We start from the raw sequence: 24,177 nt of genomic DNA on the forward strand, positions 1-24,177 counted from the left end.
GCACTCTGCACAGCTGCTGCCTGCAGCGGGAACCAAACACAAGGAGCAGCCCCAGTGGGAAGGCTGTAGCCCTGCAGCCATTGACCAGGCCTGCAAAAAAACCACAATACCGTGTATTTTATTTAAATTAACAAATCTACACGTTTTCCAGGTTGCTTAAAAGCATTCTGTAAAAAGTGAACTCAACCTAAACAAACAAAGGATATACTTCAGTAAGATCCAGGGACTATTTCTGAGCCGTATGAGTGGGGCTTAGGGAGTAAGAAAGAAAACCGGAGACACACACACAGCTCACACGTACACACACCCCGTAAACAAGTTGTTAGTGTTGGACACAAGATTTGGTTTTAAAGCTGCAGTGCCCCATTTGTAAAGAGCCTTTACAAAAATGCAACGCTATACTATGCCGTAAAAGAAACACAGCTATGGGGACAACATAAATATCACGTAAGAACCCAGCGTAAGAAGAACATTAAAGTTGCAAAGTCGAGCGCTCAGCCGAGGGGGATGCAGGAGCTGGGGCTGTGCGTACACGGAACTCACGTTGCGTGGCAGATCTGCTGCCATACACCCCGCTTGCTCTGCCGACTGCTTGTTTCCTTCAGCACGTGGCTCACGAGCTGCTCTCTGCCACCCGTGCTGAAGGCCCCAGCACTTGCACTGGGAGTCCAGGAGCACCAGCACCCGCCTTACAAAGATACAGACTTAGCAAAAACGGTCAGTGTTCCAGTTCAAGTACCCAAACCCATCCGAAGGGACTTCTGCAAGAAGCAGGCAGCACTTCTGCGCTACAGCGATTTCAGTCATTCAGACACAGCAGCACATGAGAGCCGTCACCTGGACTGGGGCATCCACCACCACCCACAGCTCCCATCAGTGAGGACTGCGGCAGGAGCGCACACTGCTCCCGCAGTCTGGCTTTCACATTCCCCTGTATGTAACAAACAGCCGTGAAGCTCGTGATGGAGCACGGAGGTTCTTCTAGGACTTAAAACATCACAGCCTACCCCCCGCCCCAGCTGTGCCTCATCCAAGTGGCAGAGGATTGCTGTGGAGTTGCAGGGGGAAATGAAGACCTCACACATGGTTCAGTGTGATTGTAGATGGCTGAAAAAGGCAGCCTCTTGTTCTTACTGGGCAGTGTGGGGGTGGGTCAGGGCTTGGATCTGATGGTCTTGGAGTTATTCCAACCTTAACGATTCTGTGAAAAACGAGGCATTAACTCCAGGCCATCCTGAGCCCCTTTTGAAGTCACACGCAAGGAGAAGAGCAGAAGCGCTCACCAAGTCGCCATCAGCACCAGCTTCGTGCTGCCCAACAAGAACTGCTCGAGGTCAGGTCTGCCACCTCCTAACACCTGAATGTGTGACTTTGCGACATTAATGCTTTTCTAGCAGGTACTTATGTGCTCGAGAGTAACACAATATACACAGCCCTCCCCCCAGAAATAACTACACCATATGAAAGTTTACAAACGTTCCGCTCGGTGTCGCTGCTCTGTGCAAACACACAAGCTGTGGTGCTCACAAGGCAAGGTACGTCAGACACGGCTCCTGCAGGAGGGCATTGCGTCATCCTGTGCCCGCCACCGCACCCGACGTCTCGGTGTCACTCCTGAGCCTCCTTGCGAGCCAGCTTGTAAACCTCCGTGGGGCCGTCCACGTGGGTGATGGTGGTGGTGAGCTGGAGCTCCTCCCCGCTGCTCACCCCCAGGTCACCTGCAAAACACAGCGATGCCACATGTGCGTCCCCACAACGCGCCGCTGCGCAGTTCCAGGGCAGAAGATCTGTTCTCACTCTGGGCTCTCGGGAGTTACCTGAGCCATGGGCTATTCTACAGTGTGGCACAGGGTTGGAACGAGGTGATCTTAGAGGCCCCTTCCAACCCTTGCCATTCCATGCTTGTGTGAATGCTTTTATCTGAGGCCATTACAACGCCAGCATGTTGGCAGATGAAGAGCTCAGTGCTGCTGTAGGTCACTGAAAGGCAAACGAGCACTGCCACTCTCCACTTGCCCAAGTTTCTGTTCTCTTTATTTTGCAGCTATGTGGTTACAGCTGGGCAACACCAAGGAGCACAACAAACCAACCTGCAAGGTTTCAGACAGCTATGGCTGAATACTTAAACCTATCCAACCTAGTCAATAATTAAGATGTCTGCTAACACAACAGTGCTCTGAAGAACAAGTCGTCATTTGCACAACATTTCAGTGTGTTGAACATGCAACTTTGGCGATAAAGGTGCACAAAAGGCATCATCCACTGCACATCTTTCTCCTGATGAAGCGTTTTCAAGCAGACCCCTCAGAGCCACTCACCATTCGACTGATCCTCCCCGTAGTTCTTGTGTGACGGCGCATACAGGAACATGAGTGCGAAGACGTAGAGGTTCCACATCCCGTAGATGCCGGTGAAGAAGGCGCTGTTCACCTGTATTGTGATGTCCCCCCACTTCCAGTGGCCTTCTGTCACCTGCCCATGAGAAAGCAGTCAGTTAGCTGAGTTAGCTGAGCTCTGCATTCACCCTGCTAAAATGCAGATGTGGCCACTACAGCTCCAGCTTGGAGAAAAGCAATGAGCAAAGCATCAGTGTCGTGAGACTGGGGCTCTAGACACATAGCAGGGCATGTATCTATGAATTCTCTGCTTCGGTCCCAGTCTGCAAGGAAAAAAACACTGATTACAATGGGACTGCATCAGGCTTTCTTTATCATTCTTAAATGTGATCCGATCCTTCACATTCTGCAATATGTGGCTGCCACAGCTGATGTGTTCAGCAAAGGCCGCCACAAAAAGGGCAGTACCTCAGAGACAACCACTTACATCTGAGAACACCAGCCTTCTATAAATAGGCCTTCTATGCAAGGGGAAGCAGCATGAATAATGCCAAGAGCTGGTCTGCTGGGTGCCTTCTTGCTGCTTCTCTCTTATGAGGCCCAGGCTGACTGCAGCAGCCCCCAGCACGCAGGGATTTGTCAGGATTTACCCAGCTATCACCAAAACTAACATTACACAGACCATTCACACTGAAATGCTGTCTTTCCATTAAAGAAAAAGGCACAAGACAGCAGCATGCCTTCTCCTGATATGAAAATGACAGGACATTCTGCTCCAAAGAGAAGCCACAGCAGCATGACCTTGCCTTCAGGGGAAGGCAGAAGCTCACCTTGAAAAGAGCTGCTGGACAAGAGTCTTTGTGTTACAGCTAAGGTCACTGATGCTCAGTGATGAACCAAACCACCAGCTGGCATTGGTGAAGACTGCTTCAGCCCAGGCAGGTTTCTAAGAGCAAAGTCCCAGTGTTTTCCACTGGGACTCACCACGTACCCCAAAGCATAAGCAGTGCAGTGAGAGAGAACTTAATCCTACAGGGATAATTCTGTTGTACTGGATTTGCAAAGCTGTACACCACTGCTCTCCTGAAGCTGCAAGCTGTCTATGCTTAGGAACAGCCTTAAATGGCAGCTTTGAAACAGATGCAATCTTAACAGTGAACTGTTACTTGAAGTAAACCATCAAAGTATATTTAAACAGCTATATAAGCTCATGCATACAGAGAGACTGCATCATAGCTCGGAATAAGTAGGTATATATCCTGCTAGAAACAACAGGGTTGTGAAGTCAGAGCCCAGAAAGGCTGAATTCTGGCCTTTCTTTGTGGGTATAGAAAGCCACCAGATGCTTTTAATGCGAACAGAACGTTTTTGCTCTTGCTGAGTTCTCAGAAATGGCTGATATTTCAAAAAACACGGGCCCTGCGAGCCAAAGGCTGGGGGGAGTTTCAGCCGGAGCAATTCCATGGCAGGGCTTCAAATACAGGAACACAATTTCTTAACAAGCAACTTATCACCAAACGTGCCTCCAAGACGCACACCTGGTCTCTCTGAACCTCAAGTGACTCCATTGGCCACTGCAGAATCTGGGGGTGATATTCCCCAGCGCAGCTGCGTTTTGTCCCACTCACCTGGCTCACGATGAAGAAAATGACTGTCATAGCTGCACAAGCCAGGGTGATGAGCATCAGGAACTTGAACCTAAAGATCAGCCCCTGTTTGGAGAGAAATGTCACCGGTCACATTAACAGAATCCACAAAAACACATCCTTGTTTTTTAGCGTGTAAAGGACACGAGGATAAAAAAATAAAAGGAAGAAATAAAGAAAGAAGGAAAAAAGGGTCCAACCCACGAAACCCCAAACCAAAACAACCTCCACCCACTCCTCTGCACTACGTTCACGACAGCCAATATTCTCCGCTCCCCACACGTCTGCATTCCTCCCCAATGCTCCGAGCGGGCCGTGCGTGTCCCGACAGCTCTTGCTTTCCATTACAGCTGCTTTTGGGACTGATTGATGAAGAGTTAACGTGGGAGAGGAGGCAGGGCGGGCTGAGCTGCGGGTTCCATCCACCAGACAGCCCACCTGGGGGCTCCCGATTTCTGCTCAGCAAAGACTGCAGAGAGTATCCAGGTCTTAGCAAGGCAACAGGGTGCTGGGCTGTGATGGCAGGGGTCTGCATGGGCTGCTTCCCACCCCAGAGCTTGCAGGAAGCTGCAGCAGTGCCGAGCGCTTGCCAGAATTACAATATACATTCTTCTGCAGTGCAAAAACTAAGACGATCTATTTGAGGCTCTCAGCTGGGAATCCTGCCGTCTACTGGATTTGTTTTTGCTAGTTAAGTTTTCACTTTGAAAATATTTGTGTCTTTTAAACAACTTCTGGAATTTTGATGGCAATCTCCGTGTGTGCATCATTACTGGGCTATAAAGTAACAACAAATGGCCATTAGCTTTACTTTCCCAGACCAGACTTGTGCTTGCCAGACGGTTCTACTTACAGCACGGCCACAACAGCTCTATAGCACAAGGCAACATCCTCTGCCTCTTGCTAAAGGGAAAGATGGAAGAGCTGCTCAATGTCTTGTGCACATTCTTTTGAGTGCCGTTTTCACATGCATTTCACATGCATTCCTGGTGAGTGATAACCAACCTGCTGAAAGCTGACCATACTGCACAGAATGATGCTGGTGATAGATGGGTGCACAGCCGTGAAAACAACAGGCTCTCTCAGCTCAAGCGCCTGAAGTGAGCTGCTCATGCTGTGCGGCAGGTAAAGAGCAAGGGCAGAAATAACACACAGGGACTACAAGGGGGGGGAAATGAACTGAATACGTCTGATTTTGGCCTGCAGTGATAGTGAAGGTTTCAGCAGAGCCCTCAGGTGAAAAGACATTTTAAAAACAAAAGCTCAGTGCAGCAAGGAGTGACTACCTCGTAATGCAGGCGGCGGGCCTTGCTCATTGCTGGCAGGCTGGACTGCTTCCCACTGATGTTTCTGAACACTTGGAAGACCATAAAACACAGGAAGAGAAAATAGAGGCACAAGCAGATTCCTGCGACTATAATAAAGGCCATCTGAGCGGCAGAGTCAAAAGAAAATGGCATGGAATAAGAGAAAATATCATTTGGGTGATACACTTCTAACATGATCCCGATGGTCATTATTAACCTCCTGGTGGGAAGTCTGTGTTAACACCAGGACCTGGAACCCCTGTGCTGCCTCACAGATCTCCATGTCTCCGAGCACAGCACTGGTCCCAGCATCCAGCACCAAACCTCCCACCACAGCTTCCTTGTCCACCATGGGACCCCACAGTGCCCTGGCTCTGGCCAGCCAGGAAGAAGGCAGCCTCCTATGGCTGCAGGTATCAGGCAGCAGCACCCACAGGGCAGGTCCACCTTCCTTAGCCACCGACAACATGTGCTAGACCTGCCCAGACCGGGTAGAAGGATACAGCCAGCTCTGTGCCAACCTCAGTGGTCCAGATGCTGTAGAAGGGGTTTTTCAGCTGCACTCCCCTGCAGAGAAAAGACACAGAGCTGTCATATTGGCCAAGAGGCTCACAGAGAACCCCTCATCTGTTCTACAGCCTACAGAGAGCTGCCCCTGCTGCTTGTCCCTGTGGGGAACAAGGACACAGAGGTGGGAGGCATGTCCTTCTGGCCCTACAGGACAAGATGTGCAGTTGTGAGGTGCCTAAAGACCTCAGCATCTTCACTAGGAGTCTCCTCCCCTCTCACAAAACAGGGCTGCACATCTACCCACACAGGTCCAAGGCACCATGAACCTGCGTGCTTGAAGGCAGCCACCAGCCTCTGCCCACTGCTGAGGGAAGGCTCCTGGGGCACATGGCTGGAGGGCTGTGACACCTACCTCTCACACATGTCGAAGATGAAGAGGCAGAAGGAGCCAACAGCTATGGGTCCAACCTGCTTCCAGTACCCCGAGAGGCGGTTCCGCTCATTCTGGTCCTAATTGAAGGATGGGGAGGAGGAGAAGCGAGAAAGAGCAAGTTAGCCTGCAGTCCTCTCACCTGGAACCAGTCCCCAGAGCACTGTTTGCAATGCCCACCAAAGGATTCTGGTATTGCTACAAGGGGGGGACATGGAAACCACCTTCTGTTCTGCGGTACCCACCATCATGTGCTCTCCGCAGAAGATGATCCAAAACGACAGCAGCATGGCGTAGAAAATGCCTTGTCGAATGTCTCCAAAGAGCAACATCCACGTCCAGTCAAATCCAATGGAAAACCACTCCACTGGGATGTTAATGAACGTCATGGAAATTCCCAGAGCAAAGATGACCCTGGAGAGACAGAAACACCATCTCTTTGCAGTTTGCAAAGCCACGGAAGCCAGAGTTGTGCCCAAAAAGTGACAGAAAGACCCCACGTTGTTTGGGCAGAGGTGGCAGATTTTCAAGGAAGGACTCAGCTCCTCCGGGGGAAATGCAGCTATTCCTTTTCTGGGGGGTTTCCGTAACAGAAGAGATGCTACGGGTATCTACTGGTGGGTATCTACTGGTGGAGGGAGTGGACAGGAGGGAGAAGAGACAGTTCCTGACTCCCAGCTGTTTGCCCTGCCTGGCACACTGACTGGCACGGCCAGGACCTGCTTGGCACGGATCTCCTTTGCCTCAGGGCCACCTTTCCCAGCACGGTGCCCTCACTCACTTCTCCAGCAGGACAGGAGCGCGCGTCATCAGCGTGATCCGCCTCCAGTACCAGACCATGATGATCAGAATGCTGGGGGTGAGGAACGTCTTCATGGCAAACCACACTTTCGTGAAGCCTCCGTTTTGGTGGATTCCCTGAGGAGAAACAAAGTGCGATGTGACGCGAGTTTTGACATCATGACTGTGCTTCTGCTTACAGGAGCCGGCGGGAGAGACACGAGTTTATCATGCAAGCACACGTAGATGCAAGCAGCCTTTGAAAGACATGGTCCGGCCAAGGCAGGAAGGGAGCTTAGCCTGCTTAGCACCCAGACCATCTGAGGAGGCCTCAGAAGTCCTGGAAACAAAAGCCAAAAGCCACAGCTTCCACCATGAGGCAGAAAGCGGTCAGAGAGGCACTTCTGACACAGCGTGGAAAAAAGCGGACAGAGCTGCTCCCAGACAAGTAACAAGATCCCCATGAAGCTCAGTCACCGCGGGTGGGAAAAGCAGAGGCCAAATTAATGCAGTGCTCCAGACACAAGTCCTCCCACCGCCGTCTGCAGCCACCACCAGCAGCTGGCTGAGCGCGGCGGCGGGACGAGGCTCACCACCAGGCGGATGTCCTTGATTTCCCCGATGCCCACATTAATGCCCTTCCTCTCGTTCACGGGCAGGCGGATGTTGATGAGGTAGTACTTGTGAGCCACGCTGCCGATCTCCATGAAGGGAAGGAAGTCGCAGTCGTAGTGACGGCCCTCAGACTCCAGAGTCTAAAGAAAGGATGGTAGGAGCACAGTCAGCTGCGTCCTGCACAGCGCGCGGCCACATGAGCCCCAGCAGTGAACTCAGCTGGGAGCATCACCGGCACTGACATCACCTGCTCCTCCCCATCTTATCCTAAGGCCTGGGGACACAGCAGCCTGGGGACACAGCAGCCTGGGGACCTTTCTCCTTTAATTTTTTGTTTTTTTGGGTCATTGAGTCGATAGCATTTAAACTCAAATAGGTTCACGTCTCAGACTCCTAAGCCCTGCTTCAAGTAAGTGCAGCCTTTCAAGATGAAAGATTGCTCTGGGACCTAAAGTCCCTCCAGCAGCAAATACAGCTTGAGCCAAAACTAATCTGCAACCTCTCCCACCATGTTTAAATTTGGAGTGTCTGAAGTCCTGTTTTACCAGCAGTATTCTCCTCCATACCTTACACATATTTACTGTGCATGTACGGCTCTATGGAACAGTACGGGGGTTACGGGAGGGTAGAGGTGATCTTCTGAGGGGGACTATGAGACAGGAGAACAAGGCACAGGGCTGCAAAAAGCATGCTGAAGACACCAGACTGATTTGAGTACGGGAATCGCAGTCTGCAGCATGAAAAGAAATAGGGATTCAAACAGAAGGCTCTGTTCTCACTGCCAGTTGTGCTCCTTACTCATAAGCTTTGTGGCTGTTATGCGTAAGCTTTGTAGCTTGAGGCATTAAGGAGTTATTTTAAGCGGCTCCCACCCTGCGGCACTCTGTGAGTGCTGCAGGATGTTTCTTTGCCCCCTCTGAATAACAAGGTTTTGTGCATCACGGAAGCACAAGGCAGAAAGGTCTGAAAGCTTTAGAGCGGTGTGGGGTACACAGGCCCCAAAGCCTCCGACTCTGCCTGTAGCTGGATCTATGCACTGACCTCACACCTCCCTTACCTACTGTCCGACTTCATCTCTTATACCACCAAACAGAACCAGACTGCATGTGGAGCTCATTCCATTTTTAAAGCCTTAGAGCCAAGAGAAGGCGGCAAGCTTGAAAGCTACAGGTGAACAATCCTAAGAAACACCAGAAAGAAAAGGAAGAGAACAATTCCCACTGCAATCCCACACCTCCCCACCTCCAGCACCACCGGAACACCTTACTTTTGGGGAGCCAAAGGTGCATTTCAGCTTCCTGATCTCTATTGCATGTGCTATTTCTTGCCAATCATTAAACATGTCATCACGATACGCTAAGGACACATCCAGGGTAATTTCTGCATTTTCTTCTGCAAGAGAGAGGAAACATGGAGATTCTTAGGAGTGGTACAGAACACCACAAAGGTAGGAGAGCCTCTGCACGTTGAAAGGACCTACGAGAGGCACACACCTTTTGCATTCCAAACGGCACAGTTCAAATGACCAAAATATTTCTCTCCTTTATGGTAGAAGAGAAAGAACCTGATTTTTACCAGTCATGAAGCTCCAGCATCTTGCTGACATACCATGACATAGCTGTGCTATGGTTGTGGGTGAAGAGCATTACTTATTCATGCAGCATTAGGAGCAATAGTCTGGGATCCAGATGGTTGCAGAGACACACAGGCAGCCAGACAGCCACCAGCAGCCTTCGCTGCAGGCTGGCAGGGGGATAGGAGGACGAGCTGGCCCACATTGCTGCTGCAGGTAGCACAGGGGTACACAACAGCTCCTTCCACATCAGGATGTGGCAGAATGCATCACTGCGTTTACTTCCAGTTGGCACTGAAGCAGCATTTGCTCACAAAATAAGATGAAGCATACAACTGTATGTGCTGTACGTGGTTAGATGAACCGTATAAAGGAAAAACTGTGCAACTAATGGTACACTTTGTTCATTCAGATGTGATAGTCATCCATCAACGTAGCACTGGGTTTCTGCTGGATGTAGATCACCTGCCATAAACATTAAGGCCCAACACCTTAAATAAGAAGGCCTGCAATTCGTTCCTTAACACAGGTGTTTCTGCCAAGGAGATCCTAAATGACTCCTGCACGTACCATGTAAATGAAGCCTTTCTACATCAGGACTTTGAGGTCCCCCCAGCCCAGCACTGACTGCTTTCTGCTTGCACAGAGGCACCAGCCTGCACATCAAACACACACAGAGCTGAAACATCAGGTACATCCACACAGCACGTTCATCCTGCCCCGCACCTGGAGGGAAAACTACAGGGGCAAACAATGAATTAGGAGGGGAGGGTTCCTGGGTTTCATGTCTTTTCTGGACCTCCTTCTAGGAAGAATAAGGGGAATATGTGGCATACCTGCCTTTAAAAATGCTCTTGCCAGGATCTTGCTGCAAGGAGGAAATGGGGCTAGAACACTTTCTGAGGGACTCCAAGCAAGTCAGCTCACGAAACTGAAAGAATTACAGCTGAAGTCTGCCAAGCAGCAACACAAACAGCTTAAAAGCCCAAGGCAAGCCTGTACCAGCTCCACCAGATGTAAAATCCTCCTCTTTACCAGGCATGGCTCCAAGGGAAGGCTCTGAAAGAAGCATGCCTTCTGCAGCACGTGTGTGCTACAACCTAGCCTGCTTCCATCCATCAGCAGCCCCTCAGAGAGCTGCTGGGGCTTCACGTGCACTGCTGCTCGCTGTGCCAGGGCCCAGACACTGCTCTTGCTGCAACCTGCCCGCGCTCTCACTGCTGCTAATTGCTCACACTTGCAGGTCCCTGGACAGATGCAGCAGCACGCCTGGAACGCTCTGCTGCTCCAAACAAACCTGGCCTTCATAATACTGCAGGGGACCCTTTCATGTCCACAAGGAACTTTGTGCATGGGATATGCACGTCTTTTATATCTGTCATCTTTTTCAGTCACATCTGTGTGGGGACGACGTGGTGGCATACTCATCCAAAATGATGGGAAGGGGCGTGGATGGGATCGGCGGTTTCAGCTTGCTATTTATACAGCGCTTGGAGGTGGTTCTGTTATGCCTTAATGTGGATGCAACTAGATTTTTCTGAGCATTTCTTTGCACACATGTGATCTGCACCATCTTGACTGATATCGAGCTCCTTCCCACAGGCACTGGTTAGGTTTCCATGAAACATGCATTTGCCATCTCAGATCCGCTATTTAGAAGACCAGTGAAAACAGATAAATGGGAACATAAGGTTGAATTTGGCCCAATTAAAAAGAACTGCAAACTCCATTTCAGAAGCCATAAAACCAACCGGAATGCTTGGGACTAGATCCAACAAAAACAGCTTTCGTTATTTCATCTCTGTAATCCAAGCGTTGCTGCTGCCATCGAGGATGAAAACCAGACAGCAGAAAATATATACCAGTGTGTTTGCAAAGTAATGAATTATCATCCATGCCTGAATCTCCATCGTTCTCTACATGGGGGTAACATCTCCCCTGAGATTAGAGTTTGGTGTAAAGACCCTTCAAGGTGGTCAATGCAGGGTACATATGTCTCTGTACAGGAACAACCAAGGACAATGACTTGCTGTTTGGCTGTAAGTGAATAAGGAAGAGCCCCTGCTGCTGTACTCCACTCTTCCATGGAGGCATCCACCTCCACGCACCTCTGGCACCTTCTTCCCCATCACACAAACCCATATGGGACAGTTCTGAGACCAGAAAGCATGGGAACAGCCACATCCCAAGAGATCTCTGGTCAGCGGTACAGAGGTGAGCATTATGGGGTGAGCACTACGGCCTTCCCAATAGATAAGCAAATCATTTGTTATTTTTTTAGGGGAAAAAAAAAAAAGTGAATTCAGGCTGAGAAGAGGCTCAGAGAAGCAGGGACAGAGTGCAGCGCTTTAATAATTCAAGGCTGAGGCACAGCAGGAGGGGAAGGACCGCACAAGGAAGGAGGAGGACCGGCTGGCAGGAACCTTCGCTCCGCCTTTCAGATGCAGGCATTCAAGGGAAGTCATGGCCTGGTTCCTCCATGCATGCCAAACAAGATCCTCCAGAAATTCCCGAAACAAAAGGTATGAATATGCAGACAGAAATCTGCCTTATCTGGCACCAGAAGCCAGAGCTGTGCAAGTCAGGCCTGGTGTAGAGCAAAGCCTCAGCAATCCTGGCCAGCGCAGGGCATGGAGATACTGCCTGGGTCATCTGCAGCCCAGCAAACCAGCTCTGGTGTTGGCAGCACTGTGCCAGCCTCTCTAGTATCACAGGTTGATCTGAATACACCTACCAAGCTTGTCTGTGTTCATTTCATGATGTGCTTGCTTGGTCTTGCTACCTGTGCGTTCCAGGGATGGCCAACTATGAGAAGATGCCATCCTGCTGGGGCTCCCAGCCCAGAGATCTGACACCCCAATCGCAGGACTGTTAGCAAACAACTCTTCCATGAATGCTCAGCACTGCACAGCTGCCCAGGGCTGAGGGGAATCACTGTCCCTGGGGTATACTGGAGCCGTGGAGATGTGGCACTGAGGGACGTGGGGGGTGTGGGCTGGGCATCTTTGAGGTCTTTTCCAATGTGACTGGTTCCATACACAGGCATGGGGCTGCTTTGTGCCTCCCGTGCTCTCAGCACAGCCAGAGTTTTGGTGCATGTTACTGCTGACTGTTCAGTACCCAAGAACTCCTCCAGGATCCACTCTAGCACAGTATTCACTCAGGGCATCCTCCCTGCCATTACAATAGTCTAAAAATACAGAAGTCGTTTGGGACACAGCTGTGTGCCAGCTGCATGCTAATCTGCTATCTGGGCAGAAGCTCATGTAAGCAAACAGGAGAAGCTTTACAATCATTTGCATTATGCTTCCACACTTCACTAACTCTAAAATTACAAAGCCGAGCAGAGGCCCCAATCACACAGATTGGAACGGGAGCACGCAGCTGTGCACAACTTCTTTCTAAAGCAGGGCAGCCAGGAGTCTTTCACTTATTAACATTTTAAACTCACTGGGTATAAAAAGAGACATAAACGTTTTTCTGGAGACATAAAACTCATAGAAGATCCTCCATACCGTCCTGTTTGCCCTCTGATAAACGCGGGTGTCCTTAGCCAACCCCCGGCTCTGAGCAGGGCTGGTGCTCCCCATTAAAGCAGATGACCCAAATCTGTGGCAGTGCAGGTCGGAAAATGAGTGAGAAATGAATCTCCCATGTGCACAGGGGCACGTTCTGTGTCACTGGGAAACAAGAGGTGAAGGTGAGCCCACCTGCTCTTCAGAACCAGTTCCAATTGTACGTTAAATGAAACTCTTGAAGCGAAGTTGGCAGCAAGATCCAGACACATTCAATTATTTTAGGTTAAGAAGTTCCTTGCTTTTTGTTTTTTTCCTTTTAAAATCTGTTACAACACAACTTAGCAAGCGTTATCCGCTCCTTTTGTAGACTTCACACTTCATTTGCATCTAACTTCAGCTTGACAAAAAGGGGAGGAAAGCAGCATTTCTAAGCTTTCCTCAGCCAATGAAAGGAAACCTTCAGGACATGCCAATAAGCTCACACAATGCAGAGCATTGGCATGCCTCTCTCCAAACACTTCTGACAACCTGGGAGCACCAGCAGCTCCAAGTGAGCCCCCAGTGCTGGGGAGTGGGGCAGCCCGTCCCCAAGACTTGGCTTTTACTAACCAGACAAGCTGTTCTGCTTTTAACCTCAGTTCCCAGCCTTGAAGGAGTTGGTGACTGAGCAGCTGGAGTAAGGAGAGGAAGGAAAGGCTCTGCAATTGCAGGAGAAATGCCTGTCAAAAGCTCGTTAAGCATTTTAAGAGCCTGCCCCAGGTGCTCGGCCAGGTGCTTATTCCAGCTCAGTGCTTCCAGCCTCAGAACAGCAATGGCTCTGTGTGATGGCTCTGTGTGATGGCTCTGTACACCTGGCTCTGTACAGCAGCTTGCTGAAGCCTGGGAAGTGAGGAAGGCACAAAGCTTCTCCATATGTTAGAGATGATTATAGGGTTAAGAGTACATGCGCGCTTTAGAAAGCCCCATTTTTAACTTAGTGCCCATAAGCTACATGGCTGCTCCAGCCAAACAGCCGCCAAGGCCCCAGTTTAGACCAGTCTGAGAGGCAAACTGTTTGTTTGCTGTCAGGCTGCACTTGTTAAGAGAGGGATTTTCCACAGCTTCAGAACACGCAGACACACCTACAGCTGCCATTTGGTAGGGGGCAGAGCAGGCTGCCCGAGCTGCTCCTCGCCTCCCTGCAGTAGGTTTGTTCTGTGTGTGTGTGCAGTTCACCTCCTCCCAGGCACAGGGTAAATCCCACTAAGTCGCTTCTTCCCATACCTGAATGGTTTGGCCATTTCGTTTGGGCCACTGTAGCTTCAAGGTGAGCTAACTTATTTTGCATCCACATTTCTCAAATGCAACCCAAGCACCAACGAATCTCAGCACCTGCCAGAACCTGTTTTGTGTTCACAAAACACTTTGAAGTTGTACAGAGGGCCGTGGTTTAGTGGGAAATACTGGTGGTAGGTGGATGGTTGGAGTGGATGGTCTCAGAGGTCTTTTCCAACCTCAGTGATTCTATATGACCAGAGGCAAAAATTGCCCCCAGAGGGCCTTGATGTACTGCAAGCTAGTGCTGGGCACCACACAACTTGAACTACCTGGGAGTACTGCAAAACCCCCCCAGAGTGCATGCTATGAAAGCAAACTATTGGATTTAAACCAGGGCAGGCCTTAGTTTTACACAGTCTGAGAGCAACGGGGTAAGGGAGAATGGTTTTAAACTAAAAGAAGGGGAGAGGATTGCAGTAGATATCACAGGAAAGTTCTTCCCTCAGAAGCAGTGAGGGCCCAGCACTGCTGCCCAGAGCTGTGGTTGCCCCATCCCTGGAGATACCCAAGACCATGGATGGGGCTCTGAGCACCTGAGTTATGGAATGGCCCGCACTGTACCATTTCACTGCTAACTCCTGCCTTTCTGCATCATCTCCCTGCATTTGGGTGCTCAGCAATTAGCACATGGTACCACACACAGGCAACACGAAACTGATGCTGGGAAACATGCACAGTAAGTAATAATAGGCAGGGTGCAACTTACTCAGGTCATTGTCCATCTTGAAGGCGATGTCCAGCTGCATGATGAAGAGCATGAACTGGAACCAGGGGCTCATCTCCTTGCTGGGGAGAGGGATGTGCACAGCAAAGACGATGTCATTGGCCTCGATCTGCCTGCTGATGGCCTCATCAAAGTCCTTGAGCTTCTCACAGTGGTTGGGTCCCCAGGGCATCAGCCACTTGGTCTTGTGGTGGTTTTTCCTTACATCGATGCACTTCACCGACATGTAAGGAACAGCTGTAGTGGGGCTGGGAGCTGCAAGGGAAAGAATTGTGCTTTTAGAGTCTTTAAGCATCCTGTGCAGTGGTTTCTCCACCAAAACATGCAGCTCCCTTTTCAACTATTTGAAGGCAACTCAAAACAAACGCATCAAGTGATTCTGCTTCACAGCTCCTTGATCCTGCAGTTAGTTAACCTTGTTACGTCTGCAGATATAATGGGATCACATCAGAAATTAGCTAAAGCTAAAGAGCTGCCCTGCCCCACCAGCAGGGTGCTCAGCAGGCACCCATCCACCTTGTGTCAGGGAGATGCCCAACACCCCACCTCAGACAGCTAAGCCACAGGCAATCAGCCTGTTCTGGCTTTACATCCAGGAGGAAATGGTTGGACATGCAGAGCGCAAACAGGGATAAAAGAAGAAGAGAAATGCAATCAGCCTTCAGCCAGCCCTCCACCACTGAGTGTCAGCACAGACACCTCCACATCTCCCAAAGAAAAGGCTTTTAAACCCTGGAATGCATTTCCTCACACAGTTGTGCCCCTCAGAGCCTTCCTGTGAAGGCAGTTCAGCCTTGCTTCTGTCACCCTTTGGTAAGGCAGCATTTCAGTGCTACTGCATGTACTGCAGAACTGGTGAGCTCTGACTGCAGCCAACGCGACCTGGAGGTGCCAGCAGTCATAGAGCTCAGTGACTGTTCTGCTCCTCACAGCCCACGGTCACAGCAGCAGCACAAGTGTGCACAACACGCAGAGCATTCTGCTGCCATTGAAACAGAGCTGTCTTATTTCCCAAAGTATTATTCATGAAGCATCAAGGCATGCTCTCATTAAGCTTCTCCCAAGTTCACAGGCTTTGGAAGGCAGACGGAACAGGTTAAATCTACTTGAGCTGTTAAAGAGTTTTATTTATTTCTTCAGACTTCTGAGGCTGACCAAACCTGTTCTATCCTTTTATGAAGGAAAATGGGGAGAAGTTAGAAAGTTAAGAGCAGATTCAGCAATGTAAGAGCGCTCCGATGAAAAATGAGGAGCTCTGAAACAGTCCTGCTCTGTGAATTAAAGCAGGAGGTGAACACAGAGCAACAGGCAATTAGATGTCAGCACCTGCAGGGAAGAAGGGAGCCAGGGAAGCTGAGGATGGTCTGCAACCACACCAACAGTGGGATGGATCAGCAGTGCATTAAGCACAGAACTCGTACTGCACAGTGTCCTCCCAACATGGCTCAATGCAGAGCCTAAAACTGCAGCTGTGAGCGAGTATGAAGAATGCTGCTGAGAAAGAAGGCAGATAGTCAGGCCAAGCCCTCTCAGAGCCTCTCAACGTGGTAAGATCTGTGTGATTTAGAAGTAGGCATTTCTGAATTAAGAGATACAGTTACTTCTGCAGGGAAGGCTCATGTGTCCCGCTTTGATGCAGCTCATTACAGCCATAAATACACGTTTTCATCACAGGCTGATTACAATTTTAAAGTCCTGGCATGCTTATATGAGCATCCCCCTGCCAAAGTTACAGCTCTGAGGAGCAAGAGACAATTCCTGTACATTCTTCTTGTCGGGAGCAACACACCAAACAAACGTCGGCGCTTGGCTTGGGTTACTTGTCTGGCTCCATTCCCATTAAATTCAAGCAAGTGTCGAATGGAGTGGAAAAAAAACACTTCGGGAAACTGCAGCCAAGTCAACTAACAGCATTACAAAGTGCTATGCAAAACAAAGCGAGCATCAAGGGACTGCAGCCAGCAGCGGTGCCAAGCAGGCTGCCTTCAGCCGCTCAGTCCGTGGGCTGCGAGGTGGGGTGGCTCTGTCTGACGTACTGTGTGATGTATATGCCTGCCCACAAAGAGTGCCGGGGCAGCAGATAAGCCCCAGCCGTGCTCCTGCTGTGCCGGCTGGGATGAGGAGTCAGGCCCTTCCCCAGCCGCAAGGCAGGAGGCAGCCTCCGCCCTGTGGGGCTGCTGGGACCCGTGGGAGCCCCGAGGACATCCCTGGTCTGAGGGCTGGGGCCACTCCACGGGTGCTGAGGAACCTTCCAGGCCATTGTCTACCAGAACATTTGTATGCTCAAGCTGGCGTAACTCTGTCCGCAGGACAAAGCAGCCACTAAAAAGGACACAGGAAATCAGAAGCCAAATTCAGCTTTTGAATGATCCCAAACTGCTCAGCCTTGTGTTGAATCATGAGCTGTGATTCATCTGGGACTCAGAAGATGGCAAGGTTACACAAAAGCTTCAAAGGAGAGGAGCTGAAGGAGGCATCTCAGCAAACTTCACATCTCCTGACTGGTCAGAGAAGCCAGAGATCCTGTGAGCTGATCCAGCACAGCGTTCTATCAGCGCTGGCAGCCATCCCACTGCCAAACACTGAGGGTTTTTCTCCTCCATCTCAAGTGGAATCAAAATTCTTCCACTTCCCATAGACTACACAGAGCAGGAGGGAGCACCCATTGCACAGCTGGGACCTCTCGGCTCACCAGCCCTGCATCCAGCCCTGCCTGCTGCTTCCACCCCCACACTGCTGGGCTGAGCTCTGCAGGAACGGAGCATCCCACCCCACAGACCCAGGGGAGCAGTGGCAGCCATGTCCCCAGCTGGGATAGGGGCACGTGGGCTGCAGGTGCCTCTCACTGCTGGGCCCAGGGGCAGATTGAGTGAAACAAACCGATCTTTTCCATTCATTTTGCAGAAGTTTCAGTTCACAGACAGCCATCCCAGCTCGGCTGTTTGAAGAGGCAGGTGTCCATTCCCCAGCCAACACAGGCACAATTAATTAATGACAAAATCCTACCCTCCGTTCTGGCTTTTGTATAAAAATGCCCTTATCAAAGCTTCACGTTACAGAGCTACGCTTCCTCAGCCAGCCTGTTACAGATGAACGCAATGGATTCTCAAGCAAATCTTTCCTTCCTCCCTAACCCTGCACACAGGGCGCTCAGCCCACGCACCACAGCAGCATCCTCTTCTCCCACGCACATTCTTCCCTCTTGGATATATATTTTGCACCTTCTCATCTAGAACACCTACAGCACTTCCAATTAACTACTGACCCTCGCTCTCGCACCATAAACAAGCCCTTTACAAAATCTCAATTGCATTGTGTCTACATTGATTAAAGCTTGAATCCCACTGACCTCATGCGGTGTTAACTTCTCCCATGCACCGGGAGCATTCTGCTTTTCTACTCAATTACCCCCTTCTGTGCAGAGCCATCACTACCCAATGAGCACACACAATGGGCTTCTGCTTCATTACACTAACCAACAGCAGGATAGGAATAAACAAGCTAATTTATCATCCAACAGAAGGAGGTTTTCCAGCTAGAGCGGCGAGAACCTGAATAACGTTATATTTACTTATAAGTTCGTGTTTATTACAGCACAAAGGTTTTCCACCTCCCTCCTTGCTAACCTTGCTGCTACCGACCCAGCGTTAATGACCGAGCACTGCAGAAACCCTTCCTTTCCTCTGGTCTAACACCGGTTCCTGTTTCTACAAGCCTACATAGAAGTCATTTTTTCTTGAGATGGAAGGCAGATCTCGCATACAGAGCCGCTGTCTATTGAAATCACCCACTGGATCTCTACAACTAAGCAAAGTTACAGCAGTGGTGCCGGTGCAGCCCTGCAGCTGGGTGCCACTGGCTCTGCCTTCCCCAGCGCATCTCTTACTCCTGGGCTGTAGGAATGAACCTGCCCGAGCAAACCCACATCTGCGCCCCACATCCAGGATTTCTGCACTTCCCACAGGTAAGAAGCCGCGGGTGCAGCAGAGCCCCTTTGGAGCAGGAGGAGCCATGAGCTGATTCTCACGGAGCTGCAGCCGCCCAGATGCCACGAGAGCCGGCGGTGTCAGACACACAGTCGCCTCGGGGACACCTCGGGGCTGGAGCTGGCACAGAGGTGCCGTGCACACCCCTTCCCCCTTCCCAGGCACCATACAGGACTGACGCCTCCACTACAAAGGCCGGGGCTATTACCTGCTGCAGAGCAGACACCCCGCTGAGCGGTTATCCCTGCAGGGCAGTCTGCCCGCCGTCTGATAAAGCCGAGCCCAGGCAGCACCAAACAGAGGTGCAAGGAGCAGCTTCCGCTGCATATAAGCTGCGAGGGGCAGCATATCTCGGACACAGCTCTGCCCAGAGAGCTTTAGTTTAACGTGATGCAACTGTGAGGGGAGTGGGGAAAGGAAAAAAAGAAAGAAAAAATTACCCCGAAGGATTTCCAGCCCCGACGGCCGCTCCTCCACACCCCCAGCACAGCCCTCGGCCTGGGAGCTGCCGGTTCCAGGCACGTTTGCCCATTCTGCTACAGTTGCAGCTCTTACAAAGAGGAATTGGGCAACAATGACCTTTCACGGCTGCTCTCCACCGCTCCCAGAGCTCTGCCAAGACTGCAGCGCTGGGAATGCACTGCACAGGGCACGGCATTGGCATTCATGGCCATGGTGCAGTGCTGGGCCGGGGGGCTGAGCTGGGCCTGGGGGCTGCCACAGAATCATAGAATGTCCTGGGTTGCAAAGGCCCACAATGGTCATCCAGCTCCAATCCCCTGCTGTGTGCAGGGTCACCAACCAGCAGCCCAGGCTGCCCAGAGCCACATCCAGCCTGGCCTTGAATGCCTGCAGGGATGGGGCATCCACAGCCTCCTTGGGCAACCTGTGCCAGTGCGTCACCACCCTCGGGGTGAAAAACTTCCTCCTAAGATCCAACCTAAACCTCTCCGTTTCAGTTTAAAACCATTCCCCCTTGTCCTGTCACTGCCCACCCTCGCAAGCAGCCGTCCTGTTTATACCCTCCAGCTCCCTGCCATGGCAGCCCTGGGGTGGGCCCTGCTGCCTCCTCCCCCCACCTCAGCCCAGGGAAGGTAATGAAATCCCAGGAAAGGAAAATAAATCCTGGAAACTCAGTGCTCGGGAGCCAAAGCCGACACGTAGATAATGAGCCCGGATTGTTGATAGCTGCTCAGCCATTTGCACTCATGACTCATTATCTCTTCGGGCAAGACACACGAGCAGCAGTTTTATTGGCTCCAGTCAAAACAACTCTGCTTTCCTCCCCCCCTCCCCTCATTCTTAAAGCAAGAGAAGGAAGCAGCCGAGCCGCTTGCTCCCAAATGCATCCCCTCATCCCAGCGAGGAAATAAACGCCTTCCCCTCTCCAGCCAGTTACGTTTGCAGAACGTATGGCCAGCTGTAGGACTGCTGCATCCACTACTGAGTGCTGGTACACAAAGCCAGCTCTGGAACAGGAAGGAGGTAACCCTGACCATCCCGATGCAATCTGCAGTGCTGGAAGGAACCGCCTCCAAGCGGGCTACGGAGCAGCTGCCCAAGGAGGGCTTTGGGGGCAGCTTCTTCCACGGGGAGCAGCAAAGAAACAGCCCCATGAAATCACCCCTTCCGGCACTTCTCATGCTGAGCTCCCAGATGCCGCAGGAGCAACTGTGAGCAATGACTCCTGTTTGCCTTCATCTCATGTTTTGCCAGTGCACATTTCTAAGCAAAAACCCCCGGGGATGCTGATTGATTGAAGTTCTGCATCTGAACAGAAATGCCAACAGAAATATGCTGGGGTTTCATAAGGCATGCATAAATAGTTTGCTGTTCACAAACTCCATCGAGGACCGGCAGAAAGCAGAGCTCCAGAGGAACGAAGCTTCCTGGCTGTATCAGGTACCGATGTGTTGCATTTGTGTATTTTCTACTTGCAAAATAATCTGTTAAAATAGAGCACTTAGTCATTGTTTTGAAACATGACCTGACTCCCTGCTAGAGGAACGGCCGGGCTCGCTTTGTAGCTGCACTCCCGTTGTGGACATATTTTGGTTTGTCTAGACCTGAACAAACTAAAATAAGCGGATTCTTGTTGTCTGTTTGGCGTGCTGGATCAAACCAGACCAGGTCACTATTTCAGTGGCACCTCAGCTCTCATCCCCCCCATGCGCTACAGGAGCGGCATTACTCACAGCCCAGCCCCGAGGCTGCCAGCAGCTGCCCCAGCACCATCCTGGAGGGCACTTTGCAGAACGGCCACAGACCCAGCCTGGGTGCCGCATTAACACACTTCTACCTGCCCAAAGACTCACAGTGGGGTTTTGCAGCGATAGAAGGTCTGCCCATAACAACCCCTAGGACCCACCAGCCGGCAGAAGGTGCCCTGTATGATCAACACAAAGTCACCCTAGGTCTGAAAAAGGCATTGAGCCCTGAGTCACTGCCACACTGCCTGCAGCTTCCAGAGCCCAGCACTGGGCTGGGCCCTAATGAGAGAGGCATTTATGGTGTATGTACAGATCCAAGCTCTGTTCAGCTTCATAGAGATCTCGAGATGAAAGGAAGCGGTCTGTTCAGCCCATGCAACCCTAAACACAAACACATCTGTTTATCACACCTGCCCCCAGATGAAGCCAGAAGCAGAGCTTTCAATAGGTTTGTTCTGTACACACAGCTCATGCTTTAAGAGCATGGAGAGCTCTGCTGCAAAACAAAGACACCCCTATGAACACGGAGCACAGCTTCTCTGCACAACACGGGCCAAGGAGCCGTGCGTGTCCAATGAATCAGCATTGGGTTCAGTAACCTGCATCTGAACCAGTTCCTTCTGAAGCAAAGGGCAGAAGACCCGATCCTGGTGTTGTTCAGAGCAGGTTCTGGCCCACAGGAGCAGAAATGTCGAGTTCTAGCCCGATGTTGCCAGGGGCTGCTTTGTGATGGAGCGAGAGGAGGATGAAAGCAAAGTTTTGCTAATTACACTTAGCAGAATTTCTCCAGCTCCTCCAGAGCCGCACTGCACAGGGACAGGAGCGCGGGGCACCAGCAGAACAATGGAGCTGCCCTCGGAACGCCGGCTGCCGCTACTCAGCTCCCCTGAAATAAAGATCGCTGCAAGAGCGTTGCACTCGCGATCCCCTCAGCAAAAAGGGCGACGCGTGGCAGCCGCGGAGCGCACAGAGGCGGCCACGGGACACGGCCGGGCTGCCCGACCCTGCGGGCCGCAGTGCTGGGACGAACCCGGGACGAACATCGGGGGGGCTGGGGGTGGGGGGGGACGGTGTGTGCTCTGCGCGGCCGCCCGGAGCCATCCCCGCCCGCTCTGCTTTCGAGTACCACCGCCAGCCCCGGGACTGCCCCCGGCCCGCCCTCCTCCATCTTTCTCCCTCCATTCCGCAGCTCTATCCGACGCCGCCGCCGCGCTCCGGGTTCGGTGCTCAGCCCCGGGACGGGCGGCCCCCCCGATCCCCCGCTTTCCTTATTACTGTTAGCATCGCTTTCCGCCTGGCGAGCGCTGCCGCAGGCAGGAAGGGCTCCCTCCTCCCGCAGCCCGGAGATGGGGAGGCGGTAAGGAAAGAGGGGGAGCAGAATGAACAACTGAAACCAAAAACCAGAAAGGAAAAAAAAAAACGAGGGGAGGGGATGGAAAAAAAAAACAACAATAAAGATTAGAGGGAAAAAAAAGCCCGAAGAGAAGCGGCCGCGCGTTCGGCTCCAGGGCCCCGCGGCACCGGTCGCCATGCTGACGGCTCCCCGCCTTTCTCCAGGCGCACGCCGCGAGCAGGCCGGGCAAACTTTTCTCTGCCCGTCAGCCCCGCACGGCAGCCCGGCAGCACAAAGGGGCCCGCGGAGCAATGTTTGCTTAACGACAAAGCCGCGCTAATGAGCTCATGGAGGCGCGGCGCTGACACCGGAACGAGCACCGGCACCGCGGCGGGGGGAGAAAGTTTGGCCCGGCGGCACTCACCGATCAGACCTCCCACCAGAAAGGCGATGACTTGGAACACCAGCAGGATGCCGCCGACGATGCACAGCTTGCGGGTGCTCATGTTCTCGATGATGGCCCCGGCCATGGTGGCGGCGGGGCCGGGCCGGGCGCGGCACTGATTGCCGGCGGGGCCGAGCGGCCGTGATTGTGGCGGGGCGGGCGCGGCGGGCGGCTTTAAGGAGCGGGGAAGCGCATCACGTGGCGCCGCCCCCCCGCCCCTCCCCGGCCCCGCACCGCCGCCCCGCCCGGCCCGGCCCCGCGCCGCTCCCGCCGCGGGCTCTGGGGGTGCGCCGGCCCCGGGGCGCATCCCCGTGCGCGCCCCATAAGAACGAGCTCGTTCCCACTGCCGTCATCTGCTTTGCAGCGCTGGTGCCTCGCAGCTACCGATGGGGCACCGCAAGGGTCTGCGCCACGCTGCTGTCAGAGCTCGGATGCAGAACATCGCCTCGGACGGAGCGTTTGGGTTTTGGGTGGTCCCGCGTGGAGCCAGGATGGTCCTTGCAGGTTATTTCCAAAGCGGTGCTGTGGCTCTGTGTAGGACGGCTGCTGGAAACACTCCTCCAGGACAAGCATGCCACAAAGGGATGCAATCACTGACAAGAAATGGGCAGGAATCACGGAGCCATTCAGGCTGGAGAAGCTCTGAGATCCCCAACCCGTCCTGCCGTGTCCACTGACCGTGTGCCTCAGTGCCGCGCCTCCACATAAAGTGAAGGACAGGTCCCACATTTAGGGGGTGGAACAAATAATAACCTGAAACAAGTAGTCAATAACAAGAAATAAAGGATAACAGAAACGCGTGCAAAAGAAACAAACCCAACCCAACGACCCCCACGGCCAGGAAAGGTGCAGTGCTGGCTGTGCAATGCAGCTGCCATCCACCCAACCCTGAGCTCCCAGCACTGTGGGCACATGTGGGAGCAGACCTCTGGGTGCTTACCCCACACTGCCCAGCACCACAGCAGCTCTGTGCATCATGAGAGGCAGGGCACAGTGACGGCAAACACTTCTGGTCATGGCGCAGCATGGTAGAGAAGCAGAGTGCAAGCTCTGCCTCAAAAGGAAAGGCTGCAGCAGCCCATGCCTGACCACTGCCCTGCCACAGCACAGATGCATTGCTGGAGGCCAACAACAGTGCAGCACTTTGGGTGGTGTCATGGGATGTGATGCTGCCAAACCCAAAATCCAATGGAGAAGGACAGCAGAAGCCATCCCCCATGCTATGCTGGTTTCCCAGCACTGTGGCTCTGGCTCCCAACATTCACCTTGGACCACCAAATGCCATCAGATTGGTTTCTACTTCTGCCACCTCTCCCTGACTTGCAGAGCTAAGCAACTCTTCCCTCCCTCCATGTGGCTAATGATCCCATCGGGTGTGGGCATCAGGAATCAGTTCAGGCATCCCATAACACGGTTTGATCTCCTCAAACACCACAAGTTCAACCAT

The 24,177-nt window shown here is 52.1% G+C and overlaps 1 protein-coding gene across 1 annotated transcript; it reads right to left on the minus strand.

Moving 5' to 3' along the window:
* Window positions 1-97: 97 nt before the first annotated feature.
* On the minus strand, window positions 98-22,916 carry WLS (Wnt ligand secretion mediator). The gene is made up of 12 exons (XM_072343278.1): window positions 22,710-22,916; window positions 14,739-15,011; window positions 8,892-9,016; window positions 7,603-7,764; window positions 7,011-7,147; window positions 6,475-6,643; window positions 6,212-6,309; window positions 5,793-5,856; window positions 5,269-5,412; window positions 3,965-4,048; window positions 2,319-2,472; window positions 98-1,718 (listed from the first exon to the last, which is right to left on the minus strand). The coding sequence occupies exons 1-12, from the start codon at window positions 22,813-22,815 to the stop codon at window positions 1,609-1,611; spliced, it is 1,626 nt and encodes a 541-aa protein (XP_072199379.1). The 5' UTR covers window positions 22,816-22,916; the 3' UTR covers window positions 98-1,608.
* Between the last annotated feature and the right edge of the window lie 1,261 nt (window positions 22,917-24,177).

The sequence above is a fragment of the Excalfactoria chinensis genome, chromosome 8, assembly GCF_039878825.1.
Source record: "Excalfactoria chinensis isolate bCotChi1 chromosome 8, bCotChi1.hap2, whole genome shotgun sequence".
Taxonomy (NCBI): Eukaryota; Metazoa; Chordata; class Aves; order Galliformes; family Phasianidae; genus Excalfactoria; species Excalfactoria chinensis.